Here is a 25,349-nt window from a genome sequence, read left to right on the forward strand (position 1 = left end):
AGCGCGCGCGCTGAAGGGTTAACCTTCGTCAAGAATTTCAGAATATGTTTTATATTCTGGTATGTTCTAGGTGTTTCAAACTATCCTATAGTGAAATCCTTCAAATCTCCAAGAATAATTTTATGTTATGTTATGTTTATGTTATTTTATGACGAAAACTTAAATAATCGCATCGGTAGCGATATCTGCTATACTGAGTAACTTTGTATGATAAACCTGTTACTGAACCAATCTGAAGACTACTGGATATTATTATAAACCTTTCGGATATTCAGGGTTGTCCAAACTCTCCCAACGTGAAGTCTTTCAAATCTACAAGAATTATGTATGTGTTCTCGCCATAAATAGAAGCACTGCATAATCTGCTGAAATCCGTGAAGCTCTTGAAATCTAAAATGTCATTTAGAGACTATATAGGGATATTCCAGGTCAGCCAAACTACCTTGGAGTTCAGAACTTCGGGTCTACACTAGTAACAGTAGGCATAGCTGTTATACTTCTTCTTCTTCTTCTTCTTGGCGTAACGTCCTCACTGGGACAAAGCCTGCTTCTCAGCTTAGTGTTCTATGAGCACTTCCACAGTTATTAACTGAGAGCTTCCTCTGCCAATGACCATTTTGCATGTGTATATCGTGTGGCAGGCACGAAGATACTCTATGCCCAAGGAAGTCAAGGAAATTTCCTTTACGAAAAGATCCTGGACCGACCGGGAATCGAACCCGTCACCCTCAGCATGGTCATGCTGAATACCCGTGCGTTTACCGCCTCGGCTATATGGGCCCTTCAGCTGTTATACTAAGTAACGTTATATAATCAAGCGCTGTTACTGGACCAATCAGAAGACAACTGGATATCATTAAAACCTTTGGAATATTAAGGATCGTCCAAACTGTCCCACAGTGAAGTCCTTCAAATCAACAAGAATAATTTTATGTGAATTCGTCATAAATAATAGCATTGCATAATCTGCTGGGAGCCGTGACGCTCTTGAAATTTAAAATGTCATTTGGAGACACTACATATAGGGATTTTTCAGATTAGCCAAAATACTTTTAAGTTCAGAACTTCAGGTCTACACTCGAGACAGCACCCATATCTGATATACTGAGTATCGTTACATAATCAATTGCGGTTAATGGACTAACCTGAAATCTTCTAACTATCTAATCTAATCTAATCTAATCTAGTGCTTGCACAGCCAGTATTGAAAAGCATCCTGGAAGTATCAAAATTTCTTCCGATGTTTTCTTTTCAGCATTAATATTTGCAGCATATCAGAGATGATTTGACACAAATATTAAAACGGCCAGGCCCACGGTGCAGACTAATGGGTTCGAAGATAATTCAAAAACTTAAGGCAATCAGGTTATCCACTTATGAATAACATGATTGACAAACTTTTTTGAATTCAATAAAGCAAAAAACGGGGACAACCGTACCAACCGTTTCGTTTTAGGGGATTGGTGTTTGAACATAAAATCGTTGGAAGTGGTGCTGCTAAGAAGGTTTATGCACACTCCTTTGGCGTCTCTTCTCCTGGGATGGGGCACAGGCATTTCTCCATGTGTCCTGGCTTCAAAGACTAGGCTTAAGCGCCATTACTCGCTCTCTGAAACGAGAAAAAAAGTATAATGAAACCTTCCCCGAATAAACAGAAACCCCAACGAAAAATCATTGTAGAAATCTATTTATATAAATAAAAAAGGAATAGTGATTGTATGTCACTAACCTGAAATCTACTAACTATTATTATAAACCATTGAGACATTTAGGGTCGTCCAAACTGCCCTGAAGTTTATCTCTTGACAGTAACAGTAGTTATTCTCACAATAAACTGAAACATTACATATCCATGTGTAATATGTAATCCCCCAGGCATTTCATGAGTCATTCCAAAATACTTTTGAGATATTCGAGATCAACCAAACTACTCCGGAGACCATAGCTTTAGGTCTACACTTGTGGTTAATAACTTTTACCACTACGTTAAGTAGTGTTACATAATCAACTGTATTTAGCAAAGTAGTTCAAGGAACAAAAACCGTGGTCATATTTTTTGGGATTATGGGAATGGGACTTCCTTACTGTTCTGATAAAAACAACCACTGGCGATTTCGTTTTAACCCTTTGGAGATGCCGTTTTAACCTTTTTTATGCCGTTGAGCACCAAAACTACAGAAATGTATGTATGGAAGCACAAAAAGATCACGAAGTTCAAGAGGAACAAGTCAAGTTCCAGTGGAAAGGTAGATTCGAAAAGAAGAAGAAACGGGAAACTTCAAATTCATCAATATTGATATCGGTGTTTATGAAAAATACTCAAAAAGGGATTGGTTTTAAACCAAGACCAAAAACTCCCCCATTTACTTCTTATAGTGAATCTTGGAAGCTTCATTTTAATATTGTCACCATGTTCCGTTCATCAATCCTGTAAATCGCTTCCATGCAGGAAAAATGTTTAGACAACATCGGGTGGTATCAAATTTCGTTGTTTATGAATTATTACCCATTAGATAAATCGTTTTGTTTTAATTTGATGATGATCATATGGCTCGGTATGATAATGTGCACCTAAATGCGTTCTTAAACACCGGACGTCGTGTGGCGCTCTTGGAGAGTTTAAGGTGCGGCATGCATAGCGTCTGGAAGCAATCGTCGTCCATTCGTGTGGAATTGTCAGTTGTGCAAAATTAGTCATCTTGTCTGGTCTTGGTACGGGTGTCACATACCAGTTTGAATATGACGTAGTTATGTAGCTTTGTTGTCATCGTTCGATGGGAATAGATTTTTCTTCATAAATAACATCGAAAAACTATCATTTTAAATAATCATCAAAAGCTTTAGCAGCATTGAGCAATACCGTAATGGATATAATTCCAGTAAATATTCAAATTTGGTACATATAGGTTTGGTTGAATAAAGCCATGGCCATGATTATGGCCTATGCAACACAAAGCTTATGGTTCCTAAAGTGAGTTGTTCTCATCTGGAGCAATTCGTGTGTGGCTTGCCAAATGTTGGACAAAGTACATTAAAATGCATTATACTCTGCTTTCAATTATTGCTACCGAGTTCATCTTGAAGCATTATCATAAACCACGAACAACGTCTACCTCCCATAGGCACTATGCCGCCACAGTCGCCGTTAGCCAGTGACTGCGGATACCTCCGGCATGGAAGTCCATGATATTTGTACAGAAAACACTCGAAATTTCTCCGTCGACCACACTGGACCAACAAAACTGGCTTCTGTATAAACTTTGCGTTCCGACCAAGCCACCAACAAATTGTTTTCATAAAAATTGTACAAGCACAACAAGTAGGTATAACTTCCTACTTGATTTTTTTTTCTCTTCCACCATTTATCCACTTTCCTTGCCAATCATTCAAAGACGTATACCGATCAACTTCCAGATTGATTCATCTTTTGATCCGTCTGGTCTGTTATTTGCCCCCTCTCTCCGTTCCGAAATTTCAGTGAATCAAGAAAAGAACAACTCCCCCGAACGAAGCGACCGGTGGCGCGGCATGCTGATAAACATTCTTCGGATCCATTCCATATCGCTGATAGACAGCTAGGCTCCATCCATCGTGCGTCAGCCATCAGCCATCAGCCACTTGAAACTGGAAGAGAAGAGATCGATGTCGATACGCGATATATGCACCGAGCCATAGGTCTATCCATAGTATTCATATGAAACTGAATGGAGCACATTAGGAAACGGTAGGCCTCCCTATGGCTTATTGATTTTGCTGAGCATAAGCAAATGTTGAATAAACAGTCAACAGAGCGGGAAGGCAACTTTAACTGGCGATTGAAATAGACACAGTTACTGGCTAAATCAAGCGAATAGCACTAGCTCTGATATTCTTGTGTTTCGATTAGATACAATTATTCTTAGAAATTAGCTAACATTGAACTATCGAATTTGGCAAAGCTATCAAGATTTAAACCACAAAAAGTTTGAATTGAATAGCTTATTGAGAGTCAAAGTTATGACCTCTGCCATATAGTAAAAAATCAGCAGAGAGGGGAGGATCTATTTTTGACACTTTTCGATCAGTTTATTTTAATGCCAATTGGCTTGAACTGTTTATGTATGGCTAGATATTGCACGCATCTCGCTATATTTCCATTGATCGCACTTTTAACGATCATTTTAAACTTCATTGTTGTGGCCATTACAACCATAGGTGCGAGTATTAGGTATTTGTCCTTGCATTTGGCATTCCACTCACACTAGCGCCTTCTGTTATTGCACACCGGATCAGTCGCGAACACCAATTTTGCAGGATTGATATCCGGCATTCTTTCAACATGCCCTGCCCATCGTATCCTCCCGGCTTTGGCCACCTTCTGGATGCAGGATTCGCCGTAAAGCGCAGCGAGCTCGTAGTTCATCCTTCTCCGCCACACACCATTCTCCTGCACACCACCGAAGATCATCCTTAGCACGCGTCGCTCGAAAACTCCGAATGCTTGTAGGTCTTCCTCGAGCATGGTCCATGTTTCGTGTCCGTAGAGTACCACCGGTCTTGTCAGCGTCTTGTAGGTACATGTTGCATTCGATACGTGGATGAATCTTTTTCGACCGCAGTTTCTTCTGGAGCCCGTAGTAGGCTCGACTTCCGCTGATGATGCACCTCCGAATTTCAAGGCTCACGTTGTTGTTAGCCGCCAGTAAGGATCCGAGGTAGACGAATTCCCCCACCACCTCGAAAGTATCCCCGTTTATCGTAACATTACTACCCAGACGGATCCGGTCGTGTTCGGTTCCGCCTACTAGCATGTACTTTGTTTTTGAGGCATTCACCACCAGTCCGACCTTTGCTGCTTCGCGTTTCAGGCGGGTGTACAGCTCTGCCACCGTTCCAAATGTTCTGGCAATAATGTCCATGTCGTCCGCAAAGCACACAAATTGACCGGATTTTGTGAAAATCGTTCCCCGGCTCGTCGCATCACACCTTCCAGAACGATGTTGAAGAGTAGGCATGAGAGTGCATCACCTTGTCGCAGTCCCCGGCGAGATTCGAATGAACTGGATAGTTCACCCGAAACCCTTACTCAGTTTTGCACACCGTCCATCGTTGCTTTAATCAGTCTAGTCAGCTTCCCAGGAAAGCCGTATTCGTCCATGATTCTCCATAGCTCTGCGCGGTCGAGACTGTCGTATGCCGCTTTGAAGTCGATGAACAGGTGATGGGTTGAGACCTGGTATTCATGGCATTTCTGGAGGATTTGCCGTACGGTGAAGATGTGGTCCGTTGTCGACAGACGACGGAAGATGATCTGGGATAGTACTTTGTAGGCGCCCTGAAGTTCTTACATTCCAAATGGTCGCCTTTCTTGTGAATGGGGCAGATTACCCCTTCCTTCCACTCCTCCGGTAGCTGTTCGGTTTCCCAGATCCTGACTATCAGCCGATGCAGACAGGTGGCCAACTTTTCTGGGCCCATCTTAATAAGTTCAGCTGCGATACCATCCTTACCAGCTGCTTTTGAGCTGATGAATGACATCCTTGACTTCCCTCAGCGAGGGAGTTGGTTCATTTCCGTCCTCCGCTGCACTGGTGTCGTCGTTTCCTCCGTTGCCGTGGGCTCCCGTGCCTACGTACTCCGCGCCGTTCAGGTGCTGATTGAAGTGCTGCTTCCACCTTTCGATCACCTCACGTCCGTCCGTCAAGAGGCCATCGTCTTTATCCCTGCATATTTCGGCTCGCGGCACGAAGCCGTTGCGGGATACGTTGAGCTTCTGATAGAACTTCCGTGTTTCTTGGGAACGGCACAGCAGTTCCATTTCTTCGCGCTCCGCTTCTTCCGGGCGGCGCTTTTTCTCCCGAAAGAGGCGGGTCTGCTGTTTCCGCTTCTGTTTGTAACGTTCCACGTTCTGTCGAGTCCTTTGCTGCAGCATTACCGCCCTCGCTGCGTTCTTCTCCGCCAAAGTCGTTCTGCACTCTTCGTCGAACCATTCGTTCCGTCAATTCCGTTCCACGTACCCGATGGTGCTCTCGGCTGCGTCGTTGATGGCTGCTTTCACTGTCCTCCAGCAGTCCCCTACAGGGGTCTCATCGAGCTCGCCCACGTCCGGCAACGCGGCCTCGAGATTCTGTATGCTGATGCGACATCTGGTTGTTTCAGTCGCTCTAGGTTGTACCGTGGCGGTCGCCGGTACCGTACATTGTTGATGATGAAGAGTTTTGGGCGCAGTTTGACCATCACCAGATAGTGGTCGGAGTCGATGTTGGCGCCACGATAGGTCCTGACATCGATAATGTCGAAGAAGTGCCGTCCGTCAATCAGAACGTGGTCGATTTGAGATTCCTGCTGTGGTGATCTCCAGGTGTAACGATAAGGGAGGCCGTGTTGGAAAAAGGTGCTACGAATGGCCATATTTTTGAAGGCGGCGAAATCACTGAGCCGTAGGCCGTTTTCGTTCGTCTGATGGTGGGCGCTGAACTTTCCAATCGTCTGTCTGAATTCCTCCTCCTGGCCTACCTGAGCGTTTAAATCTCCTATGATGATCATAACGCAGCGATCGTACTCGCGTTCGAACTGCGCGTAAAATGCGGCCTTGTCATCATCAGTGCTTCCGGATTGTGGGCTGTGCACGTTTATTATGCTGAAGTTGAATAATCGGCCCTTGATCCTCAACCTGCACATTCTTTCGTCGATCGGCCACCAACCGATCACGCGCCTTTGCATATCACCCATCACGATGAAAGCTGTTCCCAGCTCGCGTGTGTTGCCGCAGCTCTGGTAGATGGTATGATTACCTCTAAACGTTCGCACCATGGATCCTGTCCAATACACCTCCTGCAGCGCTACGATGCCGAACCCGCGGTCCTTCAGTAGATCGGCGAGTATGCGGGTGCTCCCAATAAAGTTGAGAGATCGGCAGTTCCACGTACCGAGTTTCCAATCGCAAGTCCTTTTTGTTCGCTGGGGTCGTTGCCTTTGGTGTCGGTTCGTATTATTCTGTTGCTGATTTTCCGTTACAATGTTTCTTTTTTACGGCTGGCTCGTAGGGCCTGACACCAACCCCCTACTTTCTGGAGGACCATAGTGCACAGTTGCGCTTAGACTCCTTCTCTGGCACTCGGACGCAGATTAGCCGCCCCTAACATGGGAATCAGACGCTGTTGTGAGCCGCTCCTCCTGGAGAACACACGCTCAGGTTTGCCGAAGCAAATCCCCCCCCTTTTCTGTCAGCCTACGACCAAAGTTCCCACCGGGGTTGGTTACCCGATCTTCTCTAAGGTTGCTCATAGTTTCCGGCCGGTACCGCGAGGAGGTAGGGATAGGAGTTGCTGGGCAGAGGTTAGTGGATCACAATGGGATCAGAATTGCGCAGCATACCCAGCCTTTCCCTGCAGGTATACTTGGAGAAATTTCTGAAGAAACCCCGTGAGGAATTCCTTAGAGAATCTCAGGAAAACTTTCTTAGCGAATTCCTGGAAGCATATCTGTAAGAATCCCTGGAAAAAAATCTGAAGGAATTCGTGTTTGTAGTAATTTCTGGACGAATTAGTGAAGGAATACTTGTATGGACTCCTAAAGAAATTTTTGTACAAATGTTTTAAGGCTCAAATAACCATCATTCAGCCATCAGCAATCATCAATTATTCAAAAACAGTTTTCTCCCTCAAAGTCACAAAACCTTTATTGAAAATTATTTCACTGTTATTCAGATGGTGACCAGACTGCTGTGATACTTAAATGTTTATTAACATTGGTTGAGATTTCAGCGAGAAAACTGCTTTTGAGTTTTTGCTAAATGATGATGGTTTGTTTCGTCTTAAGCAACTCTTGGATTATTTCGAAGACGGCCAATAACAAGACAGACAGCTCCCACCCTGTCGCAGGCGACATGGTTGAAACGCCCTCAACGATTCACAGGAACATTAAAACATGATTGTGTGCGTGCACATGCTTACACGTACACGGAAATTATAGCATCGCACGCACACTCATTCATAATGTTGTTCCCTGAAGTCGTTCGCGGCGCTAGTGTGCTTGTAGCTCCCAAAGTATATGGAGCAAGAGGGTAGATGTCTGTCTTGTTATTAGCCGTCTTCGATTATTTTTTAAATAATCGCTGGTATAATTTTCTGAAAGAATTTTTTAAATAAATTCCTGCAAAAATACTTCGAATCATTCCAGATGGAATTATTGGAGCAATCTCTAGCGGAATTCTGGAAGGAATATATGGAAAAATCCCTGTAGATATCCCTGAAGAAATACCTTGAAGGAGCTCTGGAAAAAGTCCTGAAGGAAACCCCAAAGAGGAGGAACCACTAAAGATATCCCAGAACAAATCCTCAAAGATATGTCTGGGTGAATTCTTGAAGGAATCTCTTGAGGAATCCATGATGGAATCGCTGCAACAAGCTATGGGAAAAAATCCTGGAGGACTCTCTATTGACACTCATATAGTTTACGAAACTATGAACAAATCTAAAACAGTCATTTTGATTCCTCAAAACTGCAATGCCGATTTGCATATTCACATATCGGGCGCCCATCCCGCTTAAAAGTCATTACAAGTCAGACCCCCCCCCCCTTCAAAAAAATCCTAGTTACGCCAATGTATGCCACTTTGAAATCGATGAACAGGTGATGCGGGACCTCCCAACTAACATTTTCTGCGCTATAAGCTTCAGTCATTTGCTTTCTGTTGTGTAAACATCGAGTAAAAGCAGTCAACGCTGAATAAAAAGAAAGCTAGTCAAATATAAATCATAAGCTAATACACAACTGCAAAACAAGCACCATACAGCTACCAAACTCGGTTTTCAGAAATCCATTGCTTGCCACTGGGGCTGCCTTTACTCCACTCTATTCCAACTCCGGGAGATTTCCCGGAAGATGTGAAAACTTGAACACATCGAATAGGAGTCCCCACTTACTGTGGTACCTTGTGGTATGCACATAATAAATTATTGTATTACTCTATTACGTTTAGCGTGTATGTTTACATTGAGTATCTGTCATATGCGGAGATATTGTTATTGTTGTCTGGAGTGTGAATCATTGTATGTAATATTGAAATATCGGTAATAAAGTGTATACAAATAATGAATACAATTGTTGAATAATCATTACAGAGAAAGATTCTCACATTGGCGACGAGAACGGTGAACAGTGCATGTGAAATTAGTTTAATTTCGGTTCGGGAAGTGTTGTCTTTGCAAAAAGAATGAGATGAGTGGTGCATGCAGAGTGGTGATGACCTCCACGTGATGACTTGTGAATGAATTTCAACATTGAAATCAAAAAGGTAAATATTGTATACTAACTATTCAATATGAATCAAACAATCTATTTGTACCTTCGACTAATGACAATGATCAACCTGTGAGAGATTTTGATGGTGATCGGTATTGTTTAGTTCAAATCGATGACAATCACTATTGTCAGATAAAGAAATAAAGAACTGTGAAGAAAATCTAAGTTTTGTTGATTGTGATATTGATACTCGTTGAATAGGGTTGTTGTCCTAAATCTAGACTTAAATGCTGAATGATGAATGAAGTATTGATTTGTTAAACGGATGGCCGTGGAAGGCGTAGAGGTGAAACAATATTTTGAAATCAAATTTTGCCGTTGCTGTTAAAAGCCAATGAAGGCGATAAAAGCCAATGAAGGCGATAAAAGCTAATGAAGGCGACATTCTTGAAATAGCCGTGAAAGGCGGAAAGGATTACAGATAGAAAAGCCGTTGAAGGCGGAAAATGTTATAGGCAGAAGAGCCGACTAAGGCGAAAAACTGTCGATGGCGGAAAGATCCGTCGGAGAGTGAAAAGCTGTTGAAGGCGGAAAAAGCCGTTGAAGGTGGAAATGCCGTTGAAGGCGGTAAGACCTGCAAGGCAGATATAGTCGATTCTTTGTAGAGCCGTATAAGGCGAATTGTGTTATTAAAAATTAAAGTACTAAAAACGCAACAGTGTCGTAAATTTCGTAAGAAACAGATTACCAGCCAACGCAGATTTAAGGGCTGTTTGCAGATCAGAGGGAATTTCTCGGCCTATCTTGAGGCATGGGAAATTCCTTGGCTGAATCACTCAAGAAACCGTTTTTTCTTCGATCGCAGTACGCAGTTGCAAAGAAATGACAGTTCAAATGTCACCATAGAAAGTTTCTGCCAGGAATCGTTCTAGAAGTTTCTTGAGCGATTTCTCTTGAACTCCAATCTGGGCTTTTTAGTTAAATTGAACCATTAAAAATGAAATTTCACACCAATTAAGTGGCAGCTGAGAAGGCGAAAGACAAAACTAAACTTTAGGCTGAGCGTGACTAGAAAAACAGTAACGAATAGTATTTGAATATGTTCCAAATGCGAATATAACTGAGCAGATACTGAGGTTGTTGTGGACCCACCTCAGGTGATATATATTGAAGTTATCATTGCTCAGTAAAGTATAATAAGTCTACGGAGACGTAAAAAGGGTTGGCTCTTGAAACCAAATTAACATGAAGACATGATTTAACTAATGCTTTGTCCTCTCTTACAAGACTTCAAGAAAATTAACATCAATGTGTGAGAATAATTAAACTGTCTTGGTAGTTTGCAAGATAGGAAGTCAAAATGACAGTTAAAGCATTCGTTGAAGCTAGATGACATATTCAGAGCAGTTGCTAACCACGATCCTGTTAAGTATCATGCTAGTCAAATGGCTAGTTGAATTGGATATTTTAAAAAATCGAACAATAAAAAAATGAAACTTTCGGCTTAACTAGATGTCTCAGGAATTCGAGTAAAAGGCGCTTTATAACCTATTGAATGCCACTAAATGTTTATGCGATTCAAATACAGTGAGTTCTTGAGTAATCACTTCTGAAGTCTTTGAATATAAAATGTATCAGGTGTGGTCAGGAGGGGCATTTTGACTTATGATTGTCTAACACTATGGATATAGTGCCATTTTTGCTAATGAACTGCAAATATTGTATGCATGTGTCGCTCACATAGATTTTTGCAATTTGTCATAGATAACCCTTTTCATGTGTAGATACACATAGTTTATATAAGGTCCTCCGATTTTATGTGTGATCCAGCGTGGAAAACGAGTATGTGTGTACAAATAAAATTTATATATCAAATTCATGGATTTTTACCAATAAAAATGCGTGTACATGTATAAGTGATATTTGTGTTAAGGGAAGATTCAAATATTACGTCCATCAATTTTTGGGATTTCTAGACCCCCCCCCTCCCCCCTCTGTCACGCATTTTCCCTATACCTAATACACGTAGTGTCACACTTTTCTAGACCCCCCCCCTCCCCCAAATGTTGGACGTAATTTTTGAACGTTCCCTAATAAGTTCATTGAAAATTTGAATAAAAACGTGCTTTAAATTGTTTCAGTACAAAGAAATGAATCGTAGAGGCAAGCGTAAGGGCCATCATGACACAGACAATCATGGTCAGTGTGCACTACGTCAGACTTGTAGTCGTTAACAAAAAAAAAATGAGGATGTATTTCATCGGAAAAATGTGAAATAAGTGATATGATAGACAGATGATTGGGCTTTGCAATAATGCAGAATATTGTAGTTCGATCCAACGAACTGAGAATATTATCTGTTTGGGCTCGGCCGTGAACCCAACGATTTATAAGCGGAACGATGGACTGGGAGAATTGGTACTGGGACCAGTTCCAGGAAAGGGAAGGAACAAAACACTTCTACTGCTACTATTGACTATTTATTCTAATGGTGTACTGTTTAGTGGCTTCTGTCTTGATCGCTTCATGTCCAAGTTGGTAATGACGATCTCTGGCTTGGTTGTCCCCTTTTATATGCCAAGGAGCCCATCTGTCGCGTAGCGGTTACTAACGCCGTTGTTGATCCGGGTTGTCGTTCTTCCATTGGTAACTGCGATGAATTCTTTGGGAAGCGCTAGGCGCGAACATTATCAATATGATGAGCATATGTAGAAAATCAGAGTTACTTAAAGATAAAAAGTTCTAAATTTTGACGGTACATTGAATGCGAATAATTTGGAAAAAGCTTGTTGAAATAGCTTCATTAGGTATCTAGAGTGAGAACATAACATGTTGAGGGGCTTTTGCAATATTTTGGAGGTACACCATTAAAATAAGTCCTACAGTTCAGAACCCGAAAGAGCGACATCAAAGGAACAAATTTTTGGTTTTGTAATGTTAAAATAGGTTTGATTGAGCACGAATCACCAGTTAATGCGGGGGAATATGCATCGTAGAATGTAAACCTATTCCTTGACCTATTCAACGACCAAACCGAAGTGACTGGCGGTGCGAAAATTGATGTTTAACCTTCTTATAAACATAGCAACTCGATTTAGATTAGTGCTAATTTCAGCTCTTAAGTAGCTTAATGATGCGCAATACCAGCAACCGGTTCAAATTTACATGCAACTTTGCATGTGCTTTGCGTGACTTCGATGATGTATGTATGTATTAAGAATTTGAGATAATTATAGGATCACAACATGAAAAAGAAGAATGAATATTAATATTCTACTATACTTTCAAACAGCTAGTGCTAGTGAATACAATTGTTGAATAATCATTACAGAGAAAGATTCTCACACTTACAAAACAGCTGCTACTATACAGTACAATTCATTATACTGACAAATCCCCAAACCAGCAGCGCTTTAAAGGCCGTTATGCGATTTCATTACGGCTAGAAGCTGTAATAAAGAAACTGTTGGTTTACCAACACGGCTTGTCGGATATAAACATTGTCAAAACAAACTTTAAGCGGGATATATAGCTACTACACAAATTCTTTACAGCTATCCATGTATGCGCTGTGAAATCATTTGGGTTGCTCTTATTGCACTTTAATTCAATGCTGGAAGATTTGCCGGAAGATGTGAAAATCGAGTAAGAGTCCCAGCCACTACAACAGCTGCTTTTATACAGTACGTTTTGTAATGTTGCCAAAACACAAAACAACAGCGCTTCGTAGCCGTTTAAAGAACACTCTTTCATCTAGAAACTGTGAAGAAGAATCTGTTGGCGCAACCACACAGCTTGTTCAATGTAAACATGATTGCGTTTGACGTTTAACAAGCTTTTACAGCAAGATGAAGTTGGGTAAGGTTTCTTGTGGCACAATTATGAAGCCTTGTCTGGAGTAAAACAAAACGGGCTATTTTCTATGTTATTTATATATAGCAGTGTGGCAGCGAGGACATCATCAGGACCAGTGGATACGGAGATCGGGAGTTCGATTCCAAGTAGCGGCAAGTACTTTAATTATTCAATTTTTATCCATAACCTAATTATATTTAATCGTTTAGTTTGGGGATGCCGTAAAACTATTATTTAACAACTGCGAAAAGGCTGAAAAAGCGCCTTCTCAAGATGTTATTCAGTTAGTGGTTACATAGGAGCCGAGAAAAGAGCTATGACTAGGTGACATAGAAGCTGATCGCACAGCATGTACAAGCTGATTAAGTTCGCCAGATTCATTGGTATAGGGCTTGTATAGAAGCTTCCGTCCATATGTACAACACAGTAACTCAGTATCAAGCCGTATTAAGGACGCTTTGTTGACGTTTACATTCACAATAAATGTTAGTTGGGTTGGTAGGTATTCAAGTATTCTGGTGGAGGATTTGTCGTACGTTGAAAATTTGGTCCGTTGTCGATCGGCCGTCGATGAAGCCTTTCTTGTGAATAGGGCAGATTACCCCTTCCTTCCATTCCTCCGGTAGCTGTTCGGTTTCCAAGATCCTGACTATCAACCGGTGAGTTCAGCTGCAATACAGTCGGGAACCGCTGGTTGGGGGTTTAATAGTTGGGTGACTTTTTGGTTGGGTCTCCGTTAGTTGAGCTGTCAGCCAACTAAAAAGCACTGGATGTTATAATTCAATGTCAAGCTGAAAATGACAAACAATGTGTAATGGGCCTTTTCATTTGACGTCTTAAATCAGCTGATTGTTCGGGCGTTTGACAGTTCTTCTATGAAGATGACACGTTCTTGTTAGCAGCTGTTGTTCAAGCTTTGTAAACAAATGCATGCACGGATCTGTCACATGAAAAGGCCTATTCCGAGGGGCGAGCAAATGAGTTTTTTGGTTTCTTAAACTTTACTGATAATCAAGACGAATTTCTCATTCATTTTTCAAAAAAAACAATATGTATAATTACTTCGAAACAAATGCAAAACATCGGCCGGCAATCTTTATTTTGTCGATCATTGAAAGCATTTTGTGCTCGCACTTTGGTCCGGGTGGTTTCATAATCATCTGTTTTTTCACTTCACCGACTAAAAATGGATGAAGATAATTAATTCTTGCATTGGTCATATATGTTTCTTCCATAACGTATTGCTTTTTTCACTGAAAATTTTCCTTGCTTCGCTAAACAACATGACGTTTTCTTCCAGCGAAGGCTTACGCGATACAGAAAACCGCTGAATTTTACACTAACACTGCAGAAAATCTGTCAACAATAACTCAATACACATGCATTTTCAGCGAAAAGATCTATTTGCGTGACAACAATCCACTCCCATGACTATCGGGCGGCCGCCGTCAAATATCAGGAATACCAACTGTCGGGCGACTGCTGTCAGTTTTCTTTGTCGCCGAATCTGGCGCTGGGTCTTCGGCGCGGAAACCCAAAGGTGGGAATAAAATTTTGGGGTTTGCGCGCAATATCAGTTTTGCTCTGAATGTAAAAGAAATGAAAAATTTACAACAGTTTACTTTTTACTTCCAACCTAAACATGACAAAAACAATGCGTACGCCCCTTGTGCTGCTGTCACTTCACCCAACTAACGAATCGAATTCGTTGGTTGGATGGAGGTTGTCGCTCAACGAGCGAGTTCCGACTGTACCATCCGTACCAGCTGCTTTGTTAGTTTTGAGCTGGTAAATGCCATCCTCAACTTCCCTCAGCGTGAGAGTTGGCTCATTACCATCCTCTGCTGCAATGACGTAGTCGTTCCCTCCGTTGGCGTGGTCTCCCGTGCCTACGTTCTCCACGCCATTCAGGTGCTCGTCGAAGTGCTGCATCCACCTTTCGATCACCTCACATTCATCCATCAAGAGGCCTCCGCCCTTATCCCTGTTTATTTCGGCTCGCGGCACGAAGCCGTTGCGGGATGCGTTGAGCTTATCGTAGAACCACAGACAAACAGACGTAACACTTCGAACGTTTTTCGAATCAAATCATAGTCACGGAAACATGTTCGCCCAATGCTAAAAGGACTGAGTTTGGCCGACCATCTACTAGGTGGCGGTAGTGGGCAAACGTCAAACTCGAGCAAAAACGATGCGAGCGCCACGGGTGGTCTGTAAGCCAACTATCAAATTTTCAAATAGACCGTTAAATCGGTGTACGATGCAAAATATCAGAGTGCTACGTCTGTTTGTCTGTGGTAGAACTTCCGTGTTTCATGGGAACGGCACAGCAGTTCCATTTTTTTCGCATTCCGCTTCTTCCAGGCGGCGCTTTTCCCCCGGAAGAGGCGAGAAGAGGTACTGCTGCTGCACTACCGCCCGTGCTGCGTTCTTCTCCTCCAAAATCGCTCTACACTCTTTGTCAAACCATTCGTTACGTCGACTTAGACCTGATGGAGCTCTCGGCCGCGTCGTTGATGGCTGCTTTAACTGTTCTCCAGCACACCTCTAGAGGGACTCAAGGCTGTACCGTGGCGGTCGCCGGTACCGTACATTGTTGATGACGGAAAGTTTTGTGTAAGGGTAACCGCCCCCGCCCTGACCGAAAAACTGGCTACTATTGTTTCTATTCACTGAATCGTACACCGCCTTGAAACCAATAATCAGATGATGGGTCGCGCTGTGAACATCGCATTGGTTGATATTCCACCTTATGTATAGCTGACGCGATTCAGCCGCTGGGTATACCAGAACAGACGCTGTTTGCACCGCACCTTCTTAGGGGACAAACGCTTGGGACGTACCTCCTCAATCTAACTGAAGTCAGAAGGACAAAACAGTGCCCAGGATGCTAAGCACACAATTCTTAGCCGGCGGTCGTTGTCATCGATTGACCCGTGAAATCATGAGGTACCTAGCAACTTGTGAGGACCAGAACTATGTTGAACACTCCTTGTCGTCTCACATCCCACATTATAGGAAATCGAAATTTGTGAAGTAGTTCTGAAGATTACTCTTGTGGAAATGTTATAGAGAGAACCTCCTGAATATTCAGCTTTTTCATATCAATAGTGGGCTCATAAGATGGATGTTCTCAATAATTTATATCTATGACAACGACTCTTACAGACATTCCACATAGGGAATAATTCGATTTTATTATTTACAAAAACTAGCAAAAACAAAATAAAATCCACTCCTTACTCCTAATCGGCGCTTCAACGAATATAATTTCCACTGTAGTCAGGGCAGATTCTAAAAACAGCACAATATACTAAATTCTCGTAAGTCCTAATTTAAGTTTCAGCAGATTAATGTAAAGCTCTCGAATAAGCCAGCCTTTGGTGCCATCAGACGATTGTAACTTTAAGTGTAACACGTACGAATTACTCACAAACTAAACAGAAAGAAACACAGCCCCTCTCAAGTGCCGCCCCTCAGATCCGGATCCAGCTGAATCGAGGGTTCCGACTCGGACCGTTTGTGCGTTCGGTGGTGCAATCCCTGGTACGACGAAAAACTGTCTCCTTCGCCTCCTGAAGATCCATCGCCCACCGACGGACTGCACCCGGCCGCAGCAGATTCCTGCTGAAGATCGGGCACACTGCGGGCCAGGTTTTCCTCCTCTTTGCGGTCCTCCGCGTCCTGAGAGCACTGATTGAGCACTTTGTCGTTCAGCTTGACATCGTCCAGGTCGACGTCGCTGTTGGAGAACAAGGCCGTTGCGCCGAGGGAGGAAGTCTCCCTGATCACGCTGTCCGACTGCTGCTCGGAGATATTTATCTGAGGGATTTGGCTGTGTGGAACCGATTCCATGGTTTGTGATCGATGTAGGTGGTGGTTTGGATGGTGGATTGGAGAGGTGGCAATGTCCGTGGTAAGCTTGCTGGCACTTCGGGCTTGCTGAACGGGAGTGGATGTGGCGGGTCCGTTACTGTGCTGGGCACTTTGGTTCTTTTCGTCCTGGTGCTTTTGCATCAGGTCGCAAGCTTTGCCAAGGGTACATACTGTGTTCAACACTCGACACGAAAGGAGAACCAAATAAGCTATGATGAATAGGGCGATGGAAGCTGCGTTATCGAATGAGAGAGCATGATAGAGGGCTTTAACGAGGATTACACCAAGTGGAAATGGGATAAAACCCATTCGTCTCGCAACTAGGTCCGAGTGGTCCGAAAAGGCATGCTTTTGGCGGGTTTGGGTCATGTCGTAGGCCAAACTTGTCGTGTACTCCCGATAAACGTCGACCGGGATTTCGTTGAATCGTGTGATGAAAGCATGCTTTATCCAATCGACGAAAAGCTCCGTCAACATTACATACATACAGTCCGGGATCATCACGAAGAACTGTTCCGACTTCCAGCTGAACTCCTTCATGGTTTGTATCAATACAATCAGCATTAGGATTGTCAGGTGGAATCGCTCTCGAACGTCGCTACAGCTGAGCTGGAAAAGGTTATTCTTGTCGAACTTCTTGAACACACTACCTTTTAACTCCACAAAATTGTTGGACATCATAATCGTGAGCAGTCCCTTGTTGTTTGAATTGATAGCCACATTCAGCGATGTGGCTTGGAACATCACCAAGGCACTGTGGATCGTCACGTAGATCAGAGCAAACAGGAAGTGCGGAATCGTCCCCAAGTGCTGCTTCTTGCTATCCTTCGGCTCTGTAGCAGTCCAGAATAAAGCATCGATCGTGTCCTGTCCAAAGGCCGACAGAAGTCGATCGCCCACCTCCAACATGTTGTAGAATATGTACAGCTTGATGATACTCTGACTCTTTATCAGATGGTACAACATGTTCGTATCCACGTAGAACATCGCCCAGCTGCAAATGACCCAAATCAACCCCTTCAGAAGATCACAGATCTCCGCCGGAGCCAACAAACGCTGACTCGGCCGCCTAAATCCCAAACACCTGGCAACCGGCCTCGAAACCAGCGCCCACAGTGCCAGAATAAACCGCAACGGAAGAAACGTGTACATGTAGAGAAACGAATCAGCACACTGCAGCACTCCGTACGCCATGAAACTCTCCAGTTCCCGGGGAATCTTCATGAATGAGTAAATCTTTTCGCGGCGAGCCGAATACCGTTCCTCGTCATGTTCCAGGACGTAGCCACGAGTCAGCTCGATCCGGATGAAGTCGTACAAACTGTTGTGATTCGAACTCTCTGTAAGGCGAAAGGAATATGGAAATTGTTGTAGAAAAGAATCACTTCTGCACAAATAAATTAATTTAAATCATGTATTCAAAATTTTAGTGAAATCCCGAAGATTAGTTTTTGAGCACCCCTACCCCACCCACGCTCGACTTCGTCAAACCAAAACAAACAGCAGAATCCATCTCATCGCACCTTGCACAAAAAAAAATGAAAAGAAGACGAAGAAGCACCAAGGAACGGGACTCACCTTTGCCGTCGCCAGCTGGCGAACCTCCAATTTCACCGTTCCGGGAAGTGCCCCTCCGGGAATCAACTTCATCCTGGAAGATGATGTCTTCAATGCGATTCAAACCAGCGCCGGGACTGGCCGGAGCCGTCCCTTCCATTCCAGCGAAACCGTATTGCAGTGCCAGATCACCACGGAAGCGAAGCTTCCTCTGCTGACCGGGCGTTGTTGAAAAACTGTCCTCTCGCGAACGGTGGGCCATGACTTTCCACGCTGTCTGATGGCGATGCTACATGCTACTACACGGAACAGCAGGTGAAAATTACGGGGTTTTCCCAGTGCACGTAAGGAAAATTCTTTTTCCACTTTTGCGACAAAAAGCACAACACTCCGATGACGAGAAAGTCTCGAACGAAACTGTTTGTTTTGACACTTCGATTTCAGCTCAGCATCGTCGGAAAAGGGCTAACTTCGATGCATTTCTAAGGGTGGCTCAAAAAAATTATCTTAAGGTGAAACCACAGACAAACAGACGTAACACTCTGACATTTCCCATCGTACACCGAATTAACGGTCTATTCAAAGATTTGATAGTTGGCCAACTGCCCACCCGTGGCGCTCGCATCGTTTTTGTTCGAGTTTGACGTTTGCCCACTACCGCCACCTAGTTCATGGTCGGCCAACCTCAGTCCTTTTAGTATTGGGCGAACAGGTTTTCGGGACTATGATTTGAATCGAAAAATGTTCGTAGTGTTACGTCTGTTTGTCTGTGGTGAAACATCAAGAAATATCATTGCAATTTTGCATACAAACTTAGGGCTTGTTCACAAATGTCATAACGCTGGAGGGGGTGGGTGGGTGTCCTTCATGGTGTTACAGCTCGAACAAAAATATTTTTTCTCCATACAAACAGTGTAACGAGGGGGTGGGTGGGTATCAAAAAAGGCCAATTTTGGCGTTATGACATTTGTGAATGAACCCTTAAGTGGCACAAATCTGACGAACGAAGCATCAAACCAAGCCGCACTTGCTTATTCTGGCTCTGCTCATTTGTAAAAAGAAGCCGTTTTTCCGAATCGAGCGTATTTATTTTCGAATTTTTAAGATTGGTGCTCTTGGAGACGTAATTAGGAGCCCAAGTCGGCCATTTTGGCAGCCATATTTGTATTCTCTGACGTTTCTCCTTAATACGTGGTATGCACTTCGAACGGAATCGCTCAAGTAATTTTCGTTCAGTGCATTATTTTTTCCGTGACCGGAATGGTCAAGAAATTTAACACAGCAAGCCCCATTTGATTTGACGTTTCGTTTTAGGTCCGTTTGAGCGATTCCTTGCCTGAATAGGAAGCAATCAGTGAAGTACTAGATTGAAAGTAGTGAGCTGGATTTTTGTATGGTGAGATGATCAATAGGACAGATTGGTGAAGTACTAGATTTGTAGTAATGAGCTGAATTTTAGTATGGTGAGAAGGTCAATTCTCAGTTTCTGCAATGAAATGGCGCAAAAAGTGTGGGTATTATGATTCCTTGCCTATTTTTATGCTGTTTGAGCAAAACTTTGGGTAACAGTGTTGTTGTTTTTTCTATTTCTTGCAACATAAACAACATAGTTATCCAAAGTTTTGCTCAAACAGCATCAAATTAGGTAAGGAATCATAATACCCACGCTTTTTGCACCATTTTATTGCAGAAACGGAGAATTGACCTTCTCACCATACAAAAATTCAGCTCATTACTACAAATCTAGTACTACACCGAACGTGCCCCATTCTCCGTTTCTGCAATGAAATGGTGTAAACAGCGTGGGTTATATGATTTCCTATTGTCCACGCATCGAGATAGGCCAAGAAATTTCTTGCGATCTGCGTACTATCCATAAGGAGATTACACTTCCGTCTGCGTCTCAAAATTTTCATACAATATTGTAAAGTTCCAAGCAAGATTCCAAGTACTGCTCGCGCAACTAAAAAAAACTAAAATTCATAAGATTTTTGCCATAATTGGGTTTTTAAATTTTGAAAAATGTGTTGATTTAAAGAGCATCTTTTTCTGAGCCAATATGTTTTTTTCATATTTTTAGAACTTTATTTTGGTACCTAAAATCAATTTCAAAGAGATATTTTGAAATCATCTTTTGACAGCTGGGCAACTGTTTGACTGATGATGATGACCTCACTGTTTGACTGCTCCGCCCAATACAAACTGCGACGAGGGGTGATTGGACAAATCACACCCATATAAACTTCAAATAGGTTCCCGCATAAATCAAAACCGTAATAGAACCACATACACAACTGTTTATGTTCCACTTAAAACAATAATGGATATGGTTTGAGAAACCATAGACGGACTGTACTGGGATAAAGTTTCGACCATATTGATTACAGTTTTCAGAGATGCGACCATATGAGAAACGGGTCGTTAAGAATGTTTACCGTTTCAAAATCTCGATTTCTCCATAGGAATTTTGTTAACCAACTGTAACGAAAACATAGCCAGTTTGGTTCATGCATTGGCCATGAGATAGTACGAGCTATGGTTTCAATATATTTTAACCGTTACGGATAGAGCGTGCGTTCGGGGGACTGGTATCAATTTGAAATTAATTTAATTTCGGAAAATAAACAACTACACTCAATTAACTGAATAATAATCAATTAAGATTTATTTTCTTCATACCGATTCAGTTCACAGATACATTTTATTACTGAAAAGGTTCATCATAAAAGCCTTACTTCGGAATTTTCCTTGGGATGTCGTCTGTGGTGATGTTTGGGTGCGTTGTTCTTGAAAACCATCTTTCAAACTGTCGTTGGTATCTTTGGTCATGGATCCTTGCTCAGGCTGAGCATCCCTGAATGATCTAATTTCTCCTGCTTGAAATCTTCCTTCAGCTCACCTCTGAAAGAAATATTAGCGGTTAGTTATCCGTTCTTGTTCGAGCACTGGAAAATGATGAAAACCCAAGATGAAACACTTGTGTCGGACGTACATCGGGCACAGTGCGCTGGATAGAGGGCCAGGTCCGCTATCCAGCGCACTACGTCCGACGTTAGGTTTTACGTATGGATTTTGAGAAAATTCGATTGTCGGGTGTGGGGAAACTTCGGATTTCAACCGCGACGACAATATTGTTGTCGCGGTTGAAAACCGAAGTTTACCCACACCCGACAATCGATTTTTTTCAAAATCCGTACGTGAAAGCTAACGTCGGACGTAGTGCGCTGGACAGCGGACCTGGCCCTCTATCCAGCGCACTGTGCCCGACGTACGTCCGACACACGGTTTAGGAGAAACATCGATTTTCGCGTGTCAAAAAATCCGATTTTCAACTGCACGCACAATACCTCCACAAAAGATTGTTATTAAATTGACAGGATCGATTAATGTGTTTTAACTTATGAGCTGAGTCAAAAATGTCAACGTTAATCTTATGTGTTTTTCCAATGGCTTCTGTGTTTTTTACACGTCACATTGATCTGATTTATGAGATGGATCACCCAGCAAAGCTTACATCACCGAATCAAATGTAGTTAACTTCAACATAATATTTGTTACACTTCGCGTTTGAATGCCTCTATTTTTGACTGAACCCGAACAGCCAAACATTACAATCCCACATGTGTTAAGATTGAAGTTAAAGTAATTTTTTAAATGAATTTGCGCTACTGGATTTCTCAATTGCTTTCCATAATTGGTGACACATGACACTTGAAAAATAACCGTCAAACGGTTTTCATCATGGCCAACCAACTGGTGAAGGACTTTTTGTAGCAGCTACCTCGTTTTTACGGTGAGTAAATAAAAAGCTTCAGCATAAGGAACAAATTTGAATAAATTGTTTCTATATTATACTTTTCTACAGGCATAACAAGCAAAAGTCGTGAATAAATGTTGAAAAATATTAGGTAGTGGAAGAATTTGTGGAATATTTAGTGGAAGAATTTGAAACTCCAGTGAAATGTTTGATGGAGAAGATTTGGACTTGAATGCCGGAATTCGGAGCGAATTGTAGCCCTCCAAGTAAGTAACGTGTAAAATGAGTAACAAGAGTACAACAATAAAATGGTATTACAATCACAAAATTCGAATTTTAATTAATCCGGAACATAGAACTTGCCTTTATAGTGAAGTGCTCATATTTCGCGCGAGATCTCCTTTTCTTTCACGATCTAGTCTTGAGTAGCAAACAAATGTTTATTGAAGGTAAAACTAATTAACCTTTGAAACATCAATTGCAACTCAAAATAACTAAATTCGTGATGGAAAAACTGTGAGCTTGCGTGAAATAAGAGTACTTTACATTATAATTTGAAATGGAGGACTGCATGGTCAGCAAGAACAAGGAATTCATGTGCAATAAAACACAAAATGTATGTTCAGCATAATATGATATTGATGTGTTCGTGAGTCAAATTCAACTAGATCTACAATTAAAATTCTGTGTAAGATACACATTAGAATCATATGGATTATTGATAGATCAACGCAAAACTAATGTTGGTAAATCTATATGTTTCACACGAGATATTGACGGTTTTCCCCCTTATCGAACGCGACGATTTCAATCCGTCGCGGATGAAACCGTCGCCAGAGTCGTCGCAGCCAATCAGCAGGCGGGAGTCTGACGTTTCTCCGATCTCACTAACACAAACAGCAGCAGAGGTGGTGCTTGATTCGATGCGATGATTCAGAAATGCCGACTGGAAGTTGGCAGCGCGTATTGTTAGGGAAGCAACATACAATATTCGTGGGTTTTACAATTTGCGCAAATCTATATGTAAAACACATTACTCAGACGTGTAAATTTTTTTGAGTGTAGACCACGCATCCTTGTTTAATATTATTTGTCCTCTCGATCGTTAAACTGGTAAATTAGATCAAATTTAAAAGAAAACACTTTACAAACAAATTCCAATGAACTAATGAAAACAAACATGGCTACCGATCACCGCGGAATGCTGTGCTGCCAGACGAACCAGACGAAGTGGATGGACATCTTCATCAATGGTACCACTAATGTTCGGAAAAGTCTCTCCACAGTGGGGTAATTTCGAACAGTAAATGGACATTAGTTGATGTTGTAACAATATCACTCAATTACTGCAATATCGTTTTACCATAACGAACATACCATACGTAGAATGTATGATAAATAGGTGACAACAAAAATAATGGTAATGTTAATTTTCGAACCGTTTTAGATACAGTAAATTTCTATGCGGGTTCCTGGGCACCAAAATTCATGAAAATTTTGATTTCGGCATTTTTCAAAATTTAAAAACACAATAGTCCATTTAACGAGCCGATTTTATGAATGAATTTTGACAGGAGCTAGTGTCCAATAACCCGTGAAAATCAATATCATCATCAACATTGTTGTCACTTCGTAAAATGGCTCATTGGGTTTTTAAATTTAGAAAAAATCATCAATTATTTATTTTTGAACGAAAGAGCACCTTTTTCTGGGCCACTATGATTTTTTTTTCAGATTTTTAGAACTTTATTTTGATATCTAAAATAAATTTCAAAGATATTTTTTGAAATAACCTTTTGACAGCTGGACAACTGCTTGACAGCTCTGCTCAGTACAAAATGCGACGAGGGGTGATTCAACAAATCTCTTCCATACAAACTTCAAATTGATTTATAAATAGGTTCCCGGCCACCAAGATTCATGAAAATTTGGATTTCGGTTCAGTTTGGCATGCAGATTCAGAATATGGAATTATCTCAACACCGCTAAAGAAGCCAATTGAATATGCACTATGGTCCACTGCACGCTAGTTTGAAAATACCCATTAAATGGGTTTCTCGTACCCATTTTTTGATTCAGTACTGAGCTGTCAAAAGATGGGTATTTTTATGAAAACAAATAATGGGTATTTTAGCCCCATTGTGAAGTTTCGCCTCTGACTATAATAATGGGTAAATAGTACGCATGTCAGTTGTGAAAATTCTAAGCCCACCATTTTTTAAAGTTTTCGTTTTTGGTTTCGTCGATCGAAAAAAATATATAAAAGTGAATAATATGTACAGGAAACATTTTCATAATTACTTTTCAAACCGTAAGTAACAACAGTGAATATTTTTTTGTAAATATTCCCAGCAAAATACGTTTCTAATTGCAGATGGCTAAGTTCCTCGAGAGAAGTTTGGATTTGCTGAAAGCAATGGGAGCGGTTCTTGGAAGATACGTTCCGGTCCAGACAAATAAGTTTGATACTGCAATAGACGGAAATATACTATTATTTTACTGAAAATTATTAAATTCGTCGTTATTTTCCTAATTTAATTTCAATAAACTATTGAATAAACCGAGGAAAAAACCTAACCTCAAGCTGCAAAATCGTTCTTGAAATAATGGGGCATTTTTACCCATTTCGTGTACAAAAAACAAGAGTAAGAAATACCCATTTTATGAAGTTTGGCGCGAATACCCATTAATGGGTAAACTGCAAATACCCATTAAATGGGTTAAGCCACTTTAGTTCGAAATGGGTACTAAAATACCCATTAATGGGTATTCTCAAACTAGCGTGTGCACGAATTTCTGCTGGCCTGCTTACTCTCACAGAAAATTTGACGTTTGAGAGGTGTCGGCACCGCTCAAACGTCAAATTTCGTGTGGGAGTAAGCAGACCAGAATAAATTCGTGCAGTGGACCATAGGGCACTGCACTGTTTTGATTTTGAAACGTGAAAATCCCATACAAAATCAAAACAATGCAGTGCCCTATAGCATGTAATGCTCCAAACGCACCAGCCTCCCTTACGAAGGAAGTGAAACACGCTTCTGCCTGGTGCGCGCGACAGAGCCCCCGAAACGTCATCGAA

General features: G+C 41.9%; 1 protein-coding gene across 1 annotated transcript; it reads right to left on the minus strand.

Annotated features, from left to right (window-relative positions):
• Window positions 1-16,242: 16,242 nt before the first annotated feature.
• LOC109622356 (protein TAPT1 homolog) lies at window positions 16,243-18,938 on the minus strand. The gene is made up of 2 exons (XM_020076614.3): window positions 18,535-18,938; window positions 16,243-18,296 (listed from the first exon to the last, which is right to left on the minus strand). The coding sequence occupies exons 1-2, from the start codon at window positions 18,773-18,775 to the stop codon at window positions 16,543-16,545; spliced, it is 1,995 nt and encodes a 664-aa protein (XP_019932173.2). The 5' UTR covers window positions 18,776-18,938; the 3' UTR covers window positions 16,243-16,542.
• Window positions 18,939-25,349: the final 6,411 nt, after the last annotated feature.

The sequence above is a fragment of the Aedes albopictus genome, chromosome 3, assembly GCF_035046485.1.
Source record: "Aedes albopictus strain Foshan chromosome 3, AalbF5, whole genome shotgun sequence".
Lineage (NCBI taxonomy): Eukaryota > Metazoa > Arthropoda > Insecta > Diptera > Culicidae > Aedes > Aedes albopictus.